The sequence below is a fragment of the Carcharodon carcharias genome, chromosome 11 (assembly GCF_017639515.1).
Source record: "Carcharodon carcharias isolate sCarCar2 chromosome 11, sCarCar2.pri, whole genome shotgun sequence".
Taxonomy (NCBI): domain Eukaryota; kingdom Metazoa; phylum Chordata; class Chondrichthyes; order Lamniformes; family Lamnidae; genus Carcharodon; species Carcharodon carcharias.
The window spans coordinates 153,619,784-153,640,482 of NC_054477.1; the positions used below are offsets into that span (position 1 = coordinate 153,619,784).

The 20,699-nt window shown below is 42.0% G+C and overlaps 1 protein-coding gene across 1 annotated transcript in view; it reads left to right on the top strand.

Moving 5' to 3' along the window:
- LOC121283937 (kelch-like protein 1) overlaps window positions 1-20,699 on the top strand; it is a 301,576-nt gene that overhangs the window by 203,151 nt on the left and 77,726 nt on the right. Inside the window, exon 5 of the mRNA XM_041198734.1 lies at window positions 18,620-18,832. Within this exon, the coding sequence (XP_041054668.1) occupies window positions 18,620-18,832 (213 nt within the window). The remainder of the gene's footprint in view (window positions 1-18,619; window positions 18,833-20,699) is intronic.

Below are 20,699 nucleotides of genomic sequence, written 5' to 3' on the forward strand. Positions count from 1 at the left end.
CACATGAGCTGAGACACGTTCATGAAATGTTTGAAAAATATTCATTAATTTGATAAACCCTTCTCGAAACCTCATCCCACCCGTGGATGAAGTTTAATGAAAAATGTGAAGGCCGCCTGGTCCCTTCGCCTGGCCCGCCAACCTTAAGGTCGCCCTGTCAGTTTGGTTAATTGGTTTATTAATGGCCTTAACAGGCCTTTGACAGTTCGCCGGGCACGCAGCTGCCTCCGGTGTGCGCCCACCGAGCGACAGATCGGAACGAGGCGCGGTGATGTTGGGACACACGCCCGCCGTCACCACGCATCATTTTAAGCAATGGCGCAAATTACCCTCCCCACACGCCCCCGAAGGGAAAATTCTGCCCTCGATGAAAATGACGTCCGAAGCTCGAGGTCCAATATCAAATGGGGCCTGAGTCATGGAAATTGATCCCTGCTCCCACTACTCAAAACCCATGAGGGGAGATGTGCCTCTGGGGTGAAAGCCTCAAAATCTAACCCCCTGGAAGTGAGATCTGAATGGCCAAACTGCTCATTCTTATTTTAGAAAGGTCGTCATGAAATGTACATTTGTTTTCAAATAGGTGAGAAGATTTTCACTAAGTGATGAAGATAACTAGCAAACATAAGAGATTGCAGTTCATTCAACCACACTTTATTAAATAATATTAAGTAATGTTAAATCGAACCGATAAAAAACTGAAAAAAAAGCAATTGTTAGCTTATTACTGTTACAGGGAGCACAGATCTCATCTTTCACCTGTAAGTGTATTTATACTCATTTGACTAATTCCAACTGGAGACTAACAATGAGATGCATGAGTTAGTGACTTGTCACCACAATAATTATCATGATCTATGCTCCAAAGTATATGCTACTTACTGATGCAGAATAAGTTAATTGTAAGTCTCATTTTTTTGAAATGAAAACAAAAAGACTGAGGTAAACAAATTGTGGGAATTTGTCATCACAGCTTGCAAAGACCAACTACCTGTCAAATGTTGACTTCAGCTGTAATCTTGCTCTTCCCACCCATTGCTGTCACAGGCCACTCCTGGTCCTGTCAGGATCATGTTCTGAAATTGTTTTCAAAATCATAGTTAGTTCTCGCTGTCAGATATTTGGCCTTTCCCGTGAACTTCACCTCTTATGGCCCTTTCTGATTCTTTTCCTATCCACACAAAAGCAATGGAATGGATGTGATGTTGCGGTTCTCACGGATTCACGCATCACGTTCAGCCCATCCTGCTTGTAATGGCTCTTTCGGAAAGTTACCCATTGAATCCCACCCTCACCACCTCTCTCCCATACCCTGCAAAGTTTTCCTTTTTAAGTGTTTATGCAGTTTCCTTTTGAACATTATTATTCAACCGGCTTTTACCAATGTTATGAAGCCATGCTTTGGATATTTAAAAAAAAAATGACTGGTTGAAAATAACTGACTAAATCTTAAAAGGGCTAAAACAGCAAACTGATAAGATGGCCGCCAAGAGTCAGGTAAATTTTGTAATTTCTGTACAGACTCAGAATTGCCTCAAGCTTCTAGAAAGTTCTTAATTAAATGGCCCTGGGTTGGCCCTTGAATGGACATGCTGAGACGATAGCATTTTTCAAATTCACGTGTCCTATTGTCTGCGCACTTACCAAAACTCGAAGTAACACCAATGCAGCCTCCAGGGCAGAATCCTGTTGAGGCATTGGAGGTCTCACCTGACACTGGAGAGTTGGTGAGAGACCTGCGCTGCTTCATTTTGGGAAGGCCCACCAAACCACAAGCCAATCAGGCAAGGCTAGCAATGGGCCTTACTTTGGAATCCAGGCCCAGGGGTGGAAGTCTCACCTACCAGGAGCTGCTGTCCAATCAGAGGTTGGAAGCTCTTGTGCTTGGCTGCACTACTGGGATGGCCCATAGCTGCTGCCAGAAGGACAGGCACCAGAGTCCCAGGATCGCTGAGTGCCCAGGCCACAGGTAAGTATTGCTGGAGCGATGGCAGGGGTGTTTCATGGGATGGGGATCACAGGGCAAAGGGTGCAGGGGGATCGGCAGCAGGGGTAGGGGGTAACCCTCCACTGGCCCTTCTTGATGTCCAGTCCCTCGATTGAAAGCACTGAGTGGCAACAGGCCTGCCACTGGGTTCATACAAGTGGCAGCAGGGTGATGCCCTTACTTGGTCATTAATTGGCCACCTAAGGACCTCCATTGGCAGTGGGGAGGGAAGGTCCAACATGGGCCTTCCCCCATCAGAACTTAATTCTGATAGAGATGACAAGGCAGTGGGGTATGCCACCATCCCAACTAATTAATTGTCCTTCCCAACTCCAAGCTCACCACCAGAGAGAGAAGAACATTTCACTGAATGTCTCTGAACTGTACTTTTAACAAAATAAGCTGTGTAGAAACCAATTCATCATACGTTGTCGGTCATGAACAGTCACCGTGGATTCCCTTATTGTGTAGCAATGGCTTCTAACTTTGAATCATTTATGTGGACAATGGGAGAATTGATTATGTGGTCACATGACAGACATTGACTTCAAATGGCGAATCTTATTTTTTCCAAGAACCAGGGAGAAACAAGTCAATCCGGAATCGAATGGAACAGAAGATCCCAGTGAGGACCCACCTCTCTCTCTCCACCTAGTTTACAGCTCGAATTCTGTCTGCAGTTTAACTATCCACTGCCGCAGGCACAAATTTTTAAAGAACTCAACCCAGTCGCTGCTGTCTCCAGAAAAACAAATAAATCACCCGTCCACATCTTTACTCTGCCTCAATGCTAAAGGGCCACCAAACTCAGCCTGGATCAACCCAAGTCATCAGCTATGAAAACTGTAAAACTTGAATCTTTATTTAACAACATCACTGAATTTGCTTGCCATTTCAACACTCCACCCTGCTCTCATGCCCACATGTCCATCCTTGGCCTGTTGCAATGTTCCAGTGAAGCTCAATGCAAACTGGAGGAACAGCACCTCATCTTCCAAGTAGGCTCTTTATAGCCTTCCGGACTCAACAACTTCAGACCATGAACTCTCTCCTCTATCTACACCCCTTTCTTATCCCCTGTTTCAAAATTCATTTTTAATTTTTTATCCGCTAATTTTTATTTTTATTCATTTTTATTTCCATTCATTTATTCATTGTTTTGATCCCCTTTTTTAACCCCCCCTTTTTATCCCAATTTTGATCCCCTTTTTACCTCCCCACCACCGCTCCCTCCCTCCCTCTCCACCCCCACAAGGGCCGTCTGTTACTTGTTCATGTTGTTCTTTTCAGAGTGCTTACCCTTATCCTGCTATTATCACATTCTGCTTTCTGACCATAATGCCACTAACGTTACCTTTTTTAGCCCTTACCACTATCATTATCACTCCCTTTGTCCTTTTGTTCATGACATCTTTGTCAATCTCTCCTTTATCCCCACCTATCACTAACCTTCTATCCAGCTTCACCTGTTCCACCTCCCTTAAACGGCATAAATTTCATCACATTTCTACTTCTCTGTAGCTCTGAAGAAGAGTCATACGGACTCGAAACGTTAACTCTGTCTCTCTCTCCACAGATGCTGTCGGACCTGCTGAGCTTTTCCAGCATTTTCGGTTTTTGTACTGAATTTATCCTCCCATTTTGTAATCTATTTTTGTATGTGTGAACTTGATTGTGTGTGTGTGCGCATAAAAGTTGGAGCATTTTTATTAGTTTACTTAGGGCGGGATTTTTCACACCTGCCCGCCGTCTCAATTGTCCGGTCCTGCCGCAAGTCAATGGACTTCTGGCTGGGGGTCCGCCTCGCCCCTAGCAGGTCCCACCCACAACGGGGCCAGAAAATCCCGACCTTACACGGGGTTAAGTATAATAAAAAAACTACCCTCTTTTCCTTTTTAAAGAAACTCGAGAAAACGTGTCTGTTTGTGTGTTTTACAGTCACAGCACATAAACAGTTATGAAATATCCTTCATATAAAATACCTGTTGCCCTCAAACGTGGAGTGGGAAAAGAGAGCAGCACTTCTCCTCACCAGATTGTAACACTACTCTTCTGGCAGTGCATGCCAGATTATAATAACTCGCTGTATAAAAAGTCTCCTTATATCTCCTCTGGTTCTTTGGCCAATTGATTCCAATCTGTGTCCTCCGGTTACCGATGCCCCAGTGGAAACAATTCCTCCTTATTTATTAGATTAAAACTTTATTCATTTTGAAGACCCCTATCAACATCCTAGCAATAAGATAAACTAGTCACCAGTTTTGATTTGTGTCTTCAGCTTCAGCGCTATCAACATGAAGCTACTGCCAAAACTTAAGGGAGGCTAGTTGGCTACTCATTCTTCTTCATTTCATACAGAAATTATTGAATATATATTGCTTGTCTACCAATGCACAAAATTTAGCTCTATTTTGGATTAATTAGAAAGTTTCTATGTATAACTTTTAGGTGGAAATTATCGTTAAGAATTGGGAGACATCAGCATCTTTTTAATATGATGCATCATGTTATGTTCTGGGGCTTGAACCTGCAATTAGGGGCTGACACAACTTAAACAGCCATTCTATTAAAGTCTGGCTACTGGCAGAAAGAAGGACTTTGGGGGCAATGTCGTAATATAAATGAGACATCTCTGCCACTGGCCCAGCCAAAAAAATTATGGAATGATTACCGCACAGAAGGTGGCTATTTGTCCCCGTCGAGCTTGCCGCATCTCTCTGCAAGAGCCATTTAGCTGGCCCCATTTCCCCGCCTGTTCCTCATAACCCTGCAACATTTTTTCTCCTTACGGTGCTTATCCAATTCCCCCTTGGAAGTCCTGACTGAATCTGCCTCCATCACACTCTCAGGCAATGTGTTCCAGAGCATGACTACTGGCTGTGTAAAAAATTTTTTTTCCTCATGTTGCCTTTGGTTCTCTTGCCATCTAAGTCAAAATTCTCTGGTTCTTGATCCTTCTGCCAATGGGAACAGTTTCTATTTTTCTCTATCTACTCTGCCCAGACTCCTCATAACTTTGAACACCTCTATCAAATCTCCTCTCAACCCTCTTTTCTCTAAAGAGAACAACCTTAACTTCTCCAATCTATCCATGTAACTGAAGTCCCTCATTCCTGGAACTATTCTCATAAATCTTTTTTTTCAAGGGGTGCTTTTCCGAGGCTCCTTTGGAATTAGCACTACCAGTGATAGTAAATATAGACAGCCAATGGTGGAGAATGTTAAGTGCCATTGGTAGGTTTGCTCTTGTTGACCCTTGCCATGAAGATACATTAAATAACAAGAAAATGAAATCTATGATCGCTATGCCTAAACAACTGTCCCATAAAGAAATGTGCAGGGCTATTGGGAAAGAACAAGGGAATGGGACTAACTGGATAGTTCTTTCAAAGAGCCAGCACAGACACAAAGGGCTGAATAGCCTCCTTCTCTGCTGTCTGATTCCGTGTGTAATCCTGTGTTGTTTTACCTTGGTTGCTGACAGTACTGTGCTTAGCACAAATTGGGTTGACTCCATGATTCTGGGAGCCCCAGATATTCAAGTAGAAATAGATCTATTGTACAAAAGTAGTATTAATTTCTATCACCTTCCAAAAGGCATCAAATTATTCTCTGTGAATTAAATTGTAGAGAATCTACTCCAAATACCAATTCTCACTGATGAGGAACACTAATTATAAATCAATAACAGAGGTTTGCTGGTGTGCCAAATCTTCTAATCTATGCTCATATTGGGAGCAATCCCATTAGGAGTAGAAGTGTGATACATTGATCCCAATGTTTGCTGATGGACATGTCAACATAAAAGACAATGACATCATGTTGCACCATGATTGTTCCTCAGCCAGATTTTTTTTTTGGATACAGCGTCTCTGTAGTATTAATGTGATATTTTCACTTTTGTGATTTAAATAGTCTGCAGCACTAAACGGGGATTCTGTATTGAATTCATGGTAAATGATGTGAGTAACTTATTGAGTATCATACTATGATTTATAAACTACTTCCACAAATCCTTTAAACGATGTGTTGAAGTTTTACCTGATAAATGGACAAGGTGGAAGGCAGCTACTGAAGTAATGAGGACCAAGAGAATAAGAAAGAGAAGAATTGGGTAGAATCAAACCCAGACCAGGAAGGAGATTAACCAAAACTGTGGTGTTACAGCGCAAACAAGGTTAAGTGCAATATGATCAGTATGTTTGACATTAGATGATGCACAAAGTAAAAACAAAAAATGGTTACAACTTATATGTCACACAACTGGTCTTGTTTTAATTTGCCTTCGTATTCAAAGTATTAATTGGGAGTAAGCTTAGTTTTTCTTTTTCCCCTGCTCACCTGATTTTCCAGCATCATGAGGAAGGCAGAGGATTTGGCTTCCAGTTCTCTGTCATGGGCACACTGAATCAGCCGCTATTGATTCAAGAGGATGAGATCAACTCATCAATTGTTCATTTTCTCCAGGAAGGCACTAGGCTTGAAGTTCTGTGAAAGATCAAGGGAAGATCAGATTCCCAACAGGTGAAGGATTGATTGCACAAGTCCATACCACCCCCCGCCCCCCCAAGCCCCACCACTCTCCACTCCATTACATCACCTGGTTATTCCCCAATACCCCATACTAACTTACAGCCTCCAGTTATATTATTTAATTCCTTTTCACGTGTGCTCACTCCTTATCATTCCCTGGCAGAGAAGGAAGGAGCATAGAACAGGAGTAAGCCTTGAGCATATTCAACCATTCAATTAGATCAAAGCATGTCACCTCTCCTCAAACCCTATTTACCATCTTTGGTTGTCTTACCCTTATTTAACAAAAAGAATCATCTTTCTCAGTTTTAAAATTTTCAATTGCGCCCCAGTCACAACTGCTATTTTGGGAAAGCAAAATCTGGATTTCCACTACTATTTATGTGAAGAAGTGCTTCTTGATGTCGCTTCTGAATGGTCTTGCTCTAATTTAAAGGTCATGCCTCCTTGCTTTGGATTGCACACCACACCGCACACCCCAAGCCACCACCACACCTCCCAATCATCAGAGGAAATAATTTTTCTCTCTCTTTCCCTATCAAAACATCTCAATTTGATCATCAGTTAATCTTCAATACTCAAAGGAAGACAGGCCCAGTCAATGCAACCTCTCCTCCTAATTTAACACTCTTAGCCTCCTTTCAATCCAGTGAATCCATGCTTCTCTGGTTGAATTATTACATTTTATTATGGATAAGCACAAAGCCTCATTGCAAGGCCTCAATGGATTTTCCAATCACTTGTGTAGTGTAGAGTCTTGAGTTTCTTTAAAATTCATTTATGGGATGTGGGCTTCATTGGCTAGGCCAGCATTCATTTCCCATCCCTAACTGCCCTTGAGAAGGTGGTGGTGAGCTGCCTTCTTAAACACTGCAGTCCATCTGATGTAGGTGCACCCACATTGGTGTTAGGGAGGGAGTTCCAGGATTTTGAACCAGCAGTAGTGAAGGAACAGTGATATGCTTCCAAGGCAGGATGGTGTGTGGCTTGATGGAGAACTTCCAGGTGGTGGTGTTCCCATGTACCTGCTCCTCTTGTCCTTCTAGATGGTAGTGGTCTTGGGTTTGGAAGGTGCTGTCTAGGGAGCCTTGGTGAGTTCCTGCAGTGCATCTTGGCTGGGCTGAGGACACTACCCTGAGAAGCTCCTGCAGTGATGCCTGGAACTGAAGACACTACCATGAGGAGCTCCTGCAGTGATGCCTGGAACTGAGAAGGTTGACTTCCAACAACCAAACCATCTTCCTTTGTGCTAGGTATGACTCCGATCAGTGAAGAGATTTCCCCTTGATTCCCATTGACTGCAGGTTGCTCGGGTTCCTTGATGCCACACTCAGCCAAATGCTGCCTTGATGTCAAGGGTAGTCACTCTCACCTCACCTTGGGAGTTCAGCTCTTTTGTTGATATTTGAACCAAAGCTTTAATGAGGTCAGGAGCTGAGTGGCCCTGGTGGAAATCAAACTAAGCGTCAGTGAGCAGGTTATTGCTAAGCAGGTGCTGCTTGATGGCACCTTTGATGACCCCTTCCATCACTTTACTGATGATAGAGAGTAGACTGATGGGGCGGTAATTGACAAGGTTGGATTTGTCCTGCTTTTTGTGTACAGGACATACCTGGGCATTCTTCTAAATGATAGATGCTAGTGTTGTAGCTGTACTGGAACAGCTTAGTGAAGGGCATGGCAAGTTCTGGAGTACAAGTCTTCAGTGTTAATGCTGGAATATTGTCGGGGCCCATAGCCTTTGCAGTATCCAGTGCCTTCAGCTGTTTCTTGATATCACGTGGAGTGAATCAAATTGGCTGAAGACTGGCATCTGTGATACTGGGGACCTCAGGAGGAGTTGGAGATGGATCATCCACTTGGCACTTCTGGCTGAAGATTGTTGCCAATGCTTCAGCCTTACCTTTTGCACTGATGTGCTGGGCTCCCCTCTCATGGAGAGGGACTGATTCATCAGCTGAGCTGGGGATGGTACATGGTAAGTAGCAGGAGATATCCTTGCTTATGTTTGGCCTGATGCCATGAGATGTTGAGGACTCCCAGGGCAACTCCCTCCCAACTGTATACCACCATACCGCCACCTCTGCTGGGTCTGTCCTGCCAGTGGGACAGGACACACCCAGGAATGATGATGGTGGCGCCTGGAACATTGTAAGGTATGAATCCGTGAGTATGACTATGTCCCAACAGCTCTCCCAATTTTGGCACAAGCTCCAGATGTTAGTAAGGAGGGCTTTGCAGGGTTGACAGGGCTGAGATTGCCGTTGTTGTTTCCAGTGCCTAGGTCGATGCTGGGTGGTCCGGTTTCATTTTTTTTTGGATTGCTCTTAGCAATTTGATACAACTGAATGACTTGCTGGGCCATTTCAGAGGGCGCTTAAGAGTCAATCACATTGCTGTGGGTCTGGACTCACATGTAGGCCAGACCTGATAAGGACGGCAGATTTCCTTCTCTACGGGCATTAGTGAACCAGACAATGATCGACATGGTTCATGGTCATTAAACTTTTAATTCTAGATTTTTATCGAACTCAAATTCGAACCCGGGCCCTCAGAGCATTACCCTGGGTGAAAGGCAAAATACTGCGGATGCTGGAAATCTGAAGCAAAAACAAAAAAATGCTGGATAAACTCAGCAGACCCAATAGCATCGTGGAGAGATGCTGTCTCTCCACAGGCACTGTCAGACCTGCTGAGTTTTTCCAGCACTTTTTGTTTTTGTTTCATTACCCTGAGTTTCTGGGTGATGATATGACAATGCCACTGCCTCCCTCATGAACGCTCCGCCTAAATAGAACAGAGTTATGACTATTATATTTTCTGGTTGTGATACAAATTCATTTTATTCATTCTATAATAGCTATAATTCTGGAAAGGTTGCAGTTAAATAAACAAGCAATTTTCTCTGCAAACAAAAGGAATATGTTCAAGCAGTGCGCCTTTAATGAATTACCCAGGAGCTTAGGGAGCCTATAGTTCCTCATTGCTTTCTTCATGGCAATTTCTTGGCCTATCGGAGTCAACTTGCCAACCAATCAGCACCATTTTCTCCTCTAGTTTAAATTGTGATGATCATTTGAAATTTGGTATTGATCATTTGAAATTTGGTATTCTTGCATTTGTCCTGATGAGTGCTAGACAATAAGCTCCAGTAACAAGTCTCTCTTTTCAGCAGTATTCAAGCAATTTTACAATTTCCATTTATGGTGGAAGTGATAATTGCACATTATTTCCATTTGTTGAAACGATGAAAATATCAGGAGCGCAAGGCAGGAGAATCAGAGCTACAGGAGCTGATCACCCTGTCTGTGCACCAAGAGCCTACTGGATTGTCTGGGGGTCACGAAACTGGGCAATTAGAAGAGCTCAAGGCAATTGGGAAGAGTTAGCATTGTTTTGTGAAAGGAAAATCATGTTTAACCAATTTATTGGAGATTTTTGAAAGAGTAACATACGCATTGGATAAAGGGGAGCCTGCAGATGTGCTGTATTTGGATTTCCAGAAGGCATTTGATAATGTGCCACATCAAAGGTTATTATGGACAATAAAAGTGCATGGTGTAGGGTGTAATGGATAGAAGATTAGCTGGCCGGCAGAAAGCAGAGGGTATGCATAAATGGGCCTTTTTCGGATTGGCAGAATGTGATGAGTGGAGTCCCACAGAGGCCTCAACTTTTTCTGATTTATATCAACGATACAAAGATAGGTAGGAAAGTATGTTGTGAAGACGACATGAGGAGGTTGCAGATGTACATAGATAGGATGAGTGAGTGGGCAAAGATCTGGCAAATGGAATTTAATGTAGGAAAATGTAAGTTGTTCACTTTGGCAGGAAGAACAAAAAAGCAGAGTATTAGTTAAATGGAGAACAGCTGCATAATTCTGAGTTGCAGAGGGATCTAGGTGTTCCAGTACATGAGTCACAAAAAATTAGTGTGCAGCTATAGCAAATAATTAAGACGGCTAATGAAATGCTATCCTTTATTATGAGAGGGATTGAACATAAAGGTAAGGATGTTATGCTTCAGTTATACAGGTCATTGGTGAGACTGCACCTTAAATACTGCATGCAGCTTGGTCTCCTTATTTAAGGAAGGATGTAAATGTATTGGAGGCGGTTCAAAGGAGGTTTACTAGATTGATACTGGGAATGAGTGGGAATGAGGTAAGGTTGGACAGACTGGGCTTGTTTCCACTGGAGTTTAGAGGATTGAGGGGTGATTTGATGGCAGCATACAAGCTCCTGAATGGCCTTGACAAGGTGGACATTGAAAGGATGTTTCCTTTTGTGGTGAGTCTGGATTAGGGGGCATGTTTTAAAATTAGGAGTCACCCTTTGGGGACAGAGATAAAGAGAATTTTTTTCTCTCAGAGAATTGTGCAACTTTGGAACTCTCTGCCTCAGAAGGTGGTGGAGGCAAGGTCATTGAATACTTTTAAGGCAAAGGTAGATAATTCTTGTTAGGCAAGGGAATCAAAGGTTATCAGGGTTAGATGGGAATGTGGAAATCAAAACACAAGAAGGTCTTATTGAATGGCGGCGAAGGCTCGAGGGGTTGAATAGCCTACTCCTGCTCCTATTTCTTATGTTCTTATGTTCTAAGAATAACTGGGAGAGGAGGAGTGTATGTTTGCATGAAAGTCAGGCTGATTTCATCCACCACCCGCTCATCATTTAAATGAATGGGCAGCAAATTGGATTGTCTCCATAAGTAGTTTAGCCTCTTCCCTGCCTCATTCTCCTGCCTTTGTTGTGCACAGGAGATTCAATAGCCCAAGGATTAGGAAAGGAAACTCTGCCTGAAAAGTTGTCTACCCATCTCTGGCCTCAGTTGTTTCTGAAGATGGCTTTGCGAAAATTGTGGGGTTTGGTGAATTTCTCTTTATATCTACAGCAGCATTTTGTAGTATTTATATTATGTGTGGTATCTACAACATAATATTACACAAGTGGAATAAAGCAGGGTCTGATTGTATTTCTGATTGTACATCTCACAATTAAGATATTAGCTACTATCTCAGTTATGCAGTCGATCATACTTAAATAAGTGAGGAATGTGACTTCCAACATTCCCACCAGGATATAGCCATCACATTTAATCTTGAAGTGCCAATATCAGGTCAATATACATAATTGTTTAGCAGTTCATCAAGGCTAAATTTGATCTATGCAATGCCAGAATGAGTCTGATTGACCCATTTCCTCCAAATTTTCACCAAATAAATAACAACTCTTTAAACCAATTTTGTTTCATTACCAGGGATGGAGTTAAATCTTCCCAAGGAAAATGGGTTACCTGATCGAATAAAGTCATGGAATAATTTGGAAAGTGTTGTAACCTTACAAATTAAAAAGTGCAAATGGGAAACATCATACAACATGAAGGGATAGCGTTCCATAGATTCATAAGATTTATTTCTTTTGAACCATAATCACTGGATTATTTACCACAAAAGTAAATCTATTTAAAATAATAATGATCATGCATAAATACCATAGTTGTGATTACCGGCACATTCACAGCAGATCAATAAAGTGTCAGGATTTGTTCAGAATATTATGTTTTTACTACCAATCTACTTCTATTGCTGATGCGAGTGAGATAATAAAGTTGTGCTGCAGAAATCAATGGAATCTGATACGTAAGTAAGAATGAGCCTCACATTCAAAAAAATTGCTGCGAGCATTATCTCCATCATTCAGACAGAGCGCTGCCCCCACAATGACCTTCAGGAATTTGTTGAGGTACATTCAGTTGGTATTTAGTATCCCACATTGAGAATTAATCTGGAGTTCAGCAATCAGAAGCAATTTTGCTCAAAGTGAATTTGTCCTTTAAAGGTTATTTGTTTCTCATATCATAATGTAATCCTTTACAGAACAACCAATTAAAAATGAGCCACCTAAGGGTGTGAAACCACCTTACAGCCATTCAAGGATGTAATATCAATATTTGGTCCTTTTAAAACCTCAGACACTAAATCACTATTGGTTAATATTAAGTTAAAATTTAATTGAACTGTTATTGGCAAGTATTTGCTGTATTTTAATTTGTTCAAGTCTAAATATCACAGCCTGTATTGCATGCAAAGAGCAAGGAGAAGTTTTCAAAGGCAACCGTGATGTTTATTGGTTTACTTCAGAATGTCCTTCGAGAGTTTTGATCTTAATAGTGTATGCTCTTAAATGGAAGGGCATTCCCAGAAAAAAAGGTGATGTATTATCTTCAAACATGGGATTTGAATAGCACTCAGTGACTGATTGCACCGTAAGCAAAGTCTGCCAGTCTGTAAAAACATTAGCGGAGATGGGAGGGGACAATATTTCCTTTCAGATACGCAGCACACCAGAAGGCACTGCACAGGCCACTCACATGTTCTCCCTTTGAAGATAATATTAAAGGTACCATGCATGAAACAAACAGGCCATTTATGACATTTATGACAAAAAAAATTAGGGTGAAGGTTATGTGAGGATGAGGTTTATTTGAAGTATACAGCAGGTAGGCAGTGGGTAGGTCTAAGATAGCCCGGAGCTAATCTCGCTTGTGAGAGACACCATGGCCGGAACCTTTGGGCTGGCGTGGAGGAGTGGACCCCGCTCGATGATGCGTAAAATGACGCGCAGTGATGTCGGGTGTGTGTCCCGGCGTTACCGTGTGTCATTCCAATTTTCAGTTCGGCGGGCAAGTACCAGAGTCGGCTGCGCGTCCGCCGAACTGGCAAAGGCCTATTGAGGCCACTTAAAATCTAATGAAAATACATAAAAGAGCTGCCATCCAACCTTAAGGATGGTGGGGGGGAGGGGGGGGCAGGCGAAGAGCCCAGGCAGCCTTCGCATTTATCATGAAACCTCATCCGCGGGCGGGATGAGGTTTCGCTGCATCATCGAGCGGGGTCCACTCCTCCACGCCAGCCCAAAGGTTCCGGCCATGGTGTCTCTCACAAGCGAGATTAGCTCCGGGCTATCTTAGACCTACCCACTGCCTACCTGCTGTATACTTCAAATAAGTATACGGGATGAGGTTTCATGAACTGTTTATAAATTGAATAAAACTTTATTAAAGCTCAAGTGACACTTTCACATGAGGGGACACATCTTAATTTTTTTTTTCTTTATTAAAGTTGTTGACAATCAAACTAATCTCCCTGAGGCAGCTCTGTGCCTCGGGGAGATTCCTGCGCTCTTTTGCGCGCAGTCTCACGGTATTTCGTGCGGTGGGTGAACGCAGGAGACAGCTGCACACCCGCCGATATGTAAACGGCCTATTATGGCCATTAGGAAAGCAATTGAAGTAATTGTTAACGTTGCCCATCCAATCTTACGGTTGGCGGGCAGGCGAAACGGCCAAGCGGCCTTCACGTGTTTTAGGAAACCTCACCCATGAGCGGGATGAGGTTTCCTAAAGCTTTTATTAAATAAATACACTTTCTTTCCTAAATATAAAAACATGTCCCATCACACGTGACACAGTCTCTTTCCTGCGCGTGCCCCGACTCTCCCTCCTCCACCCCCCTGCACAGGTAGCGCTCAGCGCAACCACTCATGTATTACGCTGGGCAGGCCTTAATTGGCTCGTTCGTGTAAAATGGCGGCGCGGAGCCGATCACAGGCGGCGATCAGCTCTACGACCACCCCTGCCCACTCCCGCCAAGCCCGCCCGCCGCTTGAAAACTTCAGGCCATAGAAACTAGAAGTAGGTGTAGGCCATTCGGCCCTTCGAGCCTGCTCCGCCATTCAGTATGATCATGGCTGATCCTCTATCTCAATGCCATATTCCTGCTTTCTCTCCATACCCCATGATTCCCTTAATAACAAAAAAAATTATTAATTTATTTCTTGAATATACTCAGTGATATTCAGCCTTCTTTGGTAGAGAATTCCACAGGTTGACCACCCTCTGAGTGAAGAAATTTTTCCTCATCTCAGAGCTAAATGGCCTGCCCTGTATCCTGAGACTGTGACCCCTGGTTCTAGACTCCCCAACCAGGGGAAACATTCTCCCTGCATCTAGTCTGTCTAGCCCTGTTAGAATTGTATATGTTTCAATCAGATCCCCTCTCATTCTTTTAAACTCTTGTGAATACATGCCCAATCTCTCCTCATATGACAGTCCTGCCATTCTGATATCAGCCTAGTGAACCTTCGCTGCACTTTCTCTATGCAAGTATATCCTTTCTTAGGTAGGGAGATCAAAATTGGATGCAATAGTCCAGGTGTGATCTAACCAAGGCCTTGTATAACTGCAGTAAGCCATCCCTACTTCTGAACTCTCATCCTCTTGCAATGAAGGCCAACATTCTGTTTGCCTTTCTAATTGCTTGCTGCACTTGCCTATTTACTTTCATTGACTGGTGTACAAGGACACTCAGATCCTTTGTACATCCACATTTCCCAATATATCACCATTTAAATAATACTCTGCCTTTCTGTTTTTCACACCGAAGCATATAACTTCACATTTATCCATGTTATACTGCATCTACCATGTGTTTGCCCACACACACAACTTGTCTAAATCGCCCTGAAGCCTAATGCATCCTCTTCACAACTCACAACACTGCCCAGTTTTGTGTCATCAGCAAACTTGGAAATATTGCATTTGGCTCCCTCATTCAAGCCATTCATATATATCGTGAATAGCTGGGGCCCAAGCACTGATCCCTGCGGTACACCACTAGTCATCGCCTGCCACCCGGAAACAGACTTATTCATTCCCACTCTCAGTTTCCGGTTTGTCAACCAATTCTAAATCCATGCCAGTATATTACCCCTAATCCCATGTGCTTTAATTTTGCCCACTAGCCTCTTATGTGGGACCTTATCTAAAGCCTTCTTGAAATCCAAATACACCACATCCACTGGTTGTCCCTTATCTATTCTGCTAGTTACATCCTCAAAAAACTCCAGTGGATTAGTTAAGCATGATTTCCCTTTCATAAACCCATGCTGACTCTGTTTAATCTCGTTAATGCTTTCCAAGTGTTCTGTTACCACATCTTTTATAACAGACTTGAGCATTTTCCCCGCTACTGATATTTGGCTAGTCAAGTCAGTGGGAAAGTTGGGAGCAGGTGATAGTGGGGGAAGGGCATGGAAGGATCATTTTTATGGAGTCAGGAAAGGCTCTCAGTAAATAAAACCCACCACCACATTTTCTGTGCCACCTCTATTGGTCCCATTCAGAATCAATGGTTTGAGACTTGACATTCAGTTCCATTGGCCAGGGCTTGCAAAGTTTGTTAAGGAAGATACATTGTGATTTTTATTTACTGATTCCACTACATTCGTGTGAAGAAATGCACCCTGACATCTCTTCTAAACCACCTAGCTCTAATTTAAAGGTTATGCCCCCTTGTTCTGGACTCCGACACCAGAGGAAATAGTTTCACCCTCATAACATTATGGAATTGTTTAATCATGGACAAAAAGAGCTGAACTCCAGATATGAGGGCTGAATGACCACTCTTGACATCAAGGCAGCATTTGACTGAGTGTGGCATCTACAAGATGCACTGCAAGAACTGACCAAGGCTCCTTCAACAGTACCTTCCAATCCCACTACCATCTAGAAGGACAAGGGCAGCAGATAGGGCACATAGTGCTGGCAAACCTTTCTATATCCTGCTGATCTTCAGCCAGTTAATTTATTTCAAAGACAGAAGGAGCTAGAAAGGGTGTCTGAAAGTGTTCCACAGCCACTGAAATACATTTGATGCATAAGGAACTGTGGCAGCTAATTTGGACATAAGCGGAAATGTCCCAGTTTTGTGTTTGTAATTCCTGCTGCTGCTTCACTCCTGTTCACTGATGGGAAATTAAAGCAGTAGTGATCCATCTAGGGTCAAGTCCTCTCCTAATTGCTCCACACTTTGCAGCCTTGGACTTTCCTCATTAGTTGCCGGTAGGAGCTTCCTAATTTCAATTTCAAGTTATCTGACATCATCATTTTTCAGTCACCTCCTTCAACAAGCTCTCATGCCTTAGAATGTGACCAGTCCAACCATGTTCCCTTTCCTTGATGATATTCATTAACAATCTTTCCGTCTCCACCATCCCGAGAACTTCATTGCTCTTGTGTACTCTCCAACTGACCCACTCCACCCTCTTCCAGAACCACATTTCACAAGTTCCCAGTCTTTGGATGTTCACTTTTCTCAAGGCATGAACAGCTGGACACTCCAAATTACAGTCCTGATAATTCTTTCTGAAGACTTGAGAGGCTACAGCAGTAATGAGAGCATTAAGCAAAAGAAGCAGAGAATGCAAACAAAAAGTATGCACCTGCTTTGTGAATTATGAGAAAGCTTTCAACCAGATGAACAGGCAAAAAGCTGTTCAAGTACTGGAGGTGATCAGAGTTGATTGGAGAGATAAAAGAATGATTGTATCTCTGTACATGGGACAAACTGCTACAATCAAGATAGTTCTTGATGTAGTTGAATTTGGTGCAATTAGCCATGGGGTGAGACAAGGCTGTCTGGTCTCACCATTGCTCCTTAACATCTATGTGGCAGCCATGATAAAAGAACCACTAGATGAAGTGTAGAAAGGTTTCAAAGTTGGAGGTAATTGGAGATGGTAGTGAAATTGATAGGTGACCAGGTCCAAGTACCTTGCACAGTAGAAGATCAACAGATACTAATGGATGGAACGAATGAAGTTGTGAAAGCTTATGAAATGAAAATCAAATTTAAAAAAAGACTAAAGTTATGAAGACTGGAAGAAATAATGGTGGGAAAGTAGGTGCCAAGATAAACGATCAACAGCTGGAACAGGTATTACAATGTACATACCTGGGAAGCATCTTGTCAGAAGACGGTAACTGCCATGAAGAAATCAGAGCTACAATAGCAATGACAAAGAATCCACTCTCAAAACATAAAGGGTTGTACAGTATAAGAATGATAGAAAACTATCATTGGAAAAAACACCTCAGGGAAAACACATTTAGGAGCATTGAAAATAGCTAGATTTTTGTTCTTGCTGTGCAATACCTACAAAACAAGATAAAGCAAAAACGCTTCAACCTTTGCTGCACGGACATTGTAAATAGAAATTACATATTCTATGGAGTAGCCAGAATCCTACAGTAGGCATGTACAGCTAGAAAAGCAATCACAAGTGACTGCTGAGAAGAAATCAGGTGGGAAATGACGGGGGTGGCGAGGAATGACTTGGAATGGGTTTTTATATTTTGCGATGTATTATAGATGCTGCTCTTATATTGATTTCTGCTTTTGAGCTCTGCACTCATCAGGAAAAATTAATTAATTTGAACAGTGCATGTTCGGCAGGAGCCATGCTCCTGTTCAAGTTTGGAGGGATGTTTTGAAAAATGAAGCTATTTGAATCTTTTGGCAAAATGAAGCGATGTTGCGGAGATATTCCACAAGTCAGGAAGGATTCAAACAATAGGAACTTGCATTTATATAGCACCTTGAATGTAGTAAAACATCCCAAGGATATTAAACACATAGATATCTTTACTTAGCTAACTTTAACAACATTTTGTACATTTAACTACCTCTGTTACAAATGTCAAATATAGAGCCTCTTTTTTGTCTAGGTTCATTCTTAGATACCTCCTAACTGGGTAAAATGTACAAAATATCTGAAATAACCTTTGTTCTGTTCTTCTGCTGGGAGTGGTAACATACATAACTAAGCTGCAGTTTTATGCACTTGTATACTCTAAGCTTTCCAAAGGTAAGATGATGACAAAGGGATAGGTGACATATCCAGCAAGCTGAAATACAGTGATAAGTTTTTCTGTTTGATCCCTGAACTAACAAATCATCATTACCCTGATGTTGAACGTATAAAGCCACAATGGCTCATATAACAAGGACTCAATAAGTCAGGTGAACCTTGATGTTGAGCATGAGTAAAGCATTGGAGGTAAAAGACCCAAAGTTATGATATGAATTTCCCGGTAGCATTTGGAAGTTCTACATATCCTACAGTCATCAAGAAATAGTGGATGAAACAGGAGGGGATTGCAGGCTTATTTTAAATTTGTGTAAATGAGTGTATTAAAAGACCGATTGAGCTAAACCATCATTCCTGAGAATAGTTTTTGTTTTTACTTTTACAGGAACACATTATGGAGGTGATTAGGAATCAGGAATTTCTGCTACTTCCTGCAGACGATATCCTTAAGCTTATTGTAAGTGATGACGTGAATGTTCCAGATGAAGAGACAATATTCCATGCCCTGATGCTATGGGTGAAATATGACATGCAAAGAAGATGTAGAGACCTCGGCAGACTGCTTGCTTATATCAGATTACCTCTGCTACCACCACAGGTAAATCAAATAGTCTTAAACATTTTTGTTGTCCCTACTCATCTATCTTTTAAATCTTTCAATATGCTTTCACTTTCATCCACTAAAAGGTTAAGATGGTTGGATCATTTGGTTATTTACTTGGAGAAAATGAGAACTTTCAGGACAATTCTATCAGTTCACATTTATTATCCTAGTATACCACAGCCCATTCATCAATCCTTTATATCAAGGAAGATGTTGAATCTCAAATGACACTCACAGTGTGTTAGGTTACATGATACCACAGTTAGGTACAGAGCCGATCACTGAGAGCCATAACTTGGTGAAGACGTCGGCAGCTAAAAATATTATAGGTCAGGCAAATGATATTTTAAACTGCAGTGTGAAACTTCTTGGATTTAAATATCCTGCAACATCTAAATAACAGCCCATAATTTCACTGGTCCTACTGCAAGATCCTTCTGATAAAACCTAGCTGCATCTTCAATGTTCATGTACTCACATATCCAATGGGCTGGTGCATGGGCATTTAAGTGTCATTATATATAGTTCTGATACATCCACCATCTCACCAATACTCCTGCTTGCAGGACAAGATGGCAAGTAGCAAATGGAAAAAGAGCAGAGCTGGAGAAGGGCCTTGCAAGTAAGAGCTTTTGAAATTCATGTTGGATTTTCCAGGTCTTGACTACATAAAGGCGTGAGGCAGAATGAAGCCAAATTTACCCCCTTAAATGGGTGCTGATACCCTGCTTATCAAGTTATTTATTCTTTGTTCACTCACACATTCACTTACTCAATCTCACTGCCAGCCAGGCATCAATTCAAGCACAATGTCATGGCATATATACTTCAACAAAATCTTTCAGTCAATTTTTCTTGCTATACATGTCTCCCCATCAGAATGAGAGCTGTAAATTCCTGTGAATAAGTCAATGTCACTCAGTCCATCTATCACAAGCAGCAATGCAGATAAATACACTCTGAGAGAATTTGAATCGTGAACTTGAAGAGGAAGCATGGGTTGTGTATTGTGTTTGATTGAGGAGGAACAAGCGGAGGAGCTAGTGAAGCTCATACATTTGATTTTGAAGGACAACTTGATACTCAATGCTAACTACTGGCATATCCTAAGAAAGAACAGATTGCATTTACTTGGGTTCAAAGATATATTTCTGGAAGGTTGGCAAATATTTAGTGACTAACTGGACAGTCCAGTTAGGCCCACCAGCAGTTGTCAAAATGCTTGCATGTAGTTGTTGTATCCTGTTTAATATGTCCACTACATAGTCATCTGCTGCAAAAGCAAGATCTCAGTCCAAATATCGCCTGCTTGGCTAAGCATCTTATATAAGTTCAGTTCCTTCATTGCTCTGCTACAGGATTGAGGCTGATTTGGAAGGATTAAATGATTCCCATTTTACCATCTTCTTTCTTACTGGAAGGCAGAGCAAACATTTGTAATATGATGCCAGTGTCAAAAATAGCACAACAGCAACCTGCATTTACATGACACCTTTAAATGTCCCAAGGTGCTTCACAGGAATGTCATCAAGCAAATGTTGGTACTGAGCTACATGAGGAGCTATTAGGACAGATGACCAAATATTTGGGCAAACAGATAGATTTTAAGGGTCATCTTAAAGGAGAAGAGAGAGGTGGCAGGACAGAGACATGTCGGGAGGGGATTCCCGAGCTTAGAGCTAATGCAGCTGAAGGCATGACCAGCAACATATGCTGCAGACAATGAAATTAAATGTGGTATTGTCTATACCGTACAACAAATGTTAGAATTACTTTGACTTTATTGTATAAACTATACCAGAGAACCTATCTTGAATCTAAATTGTTCAGCCTTCTTTTGTTTTATCATGTCAGTATGTTC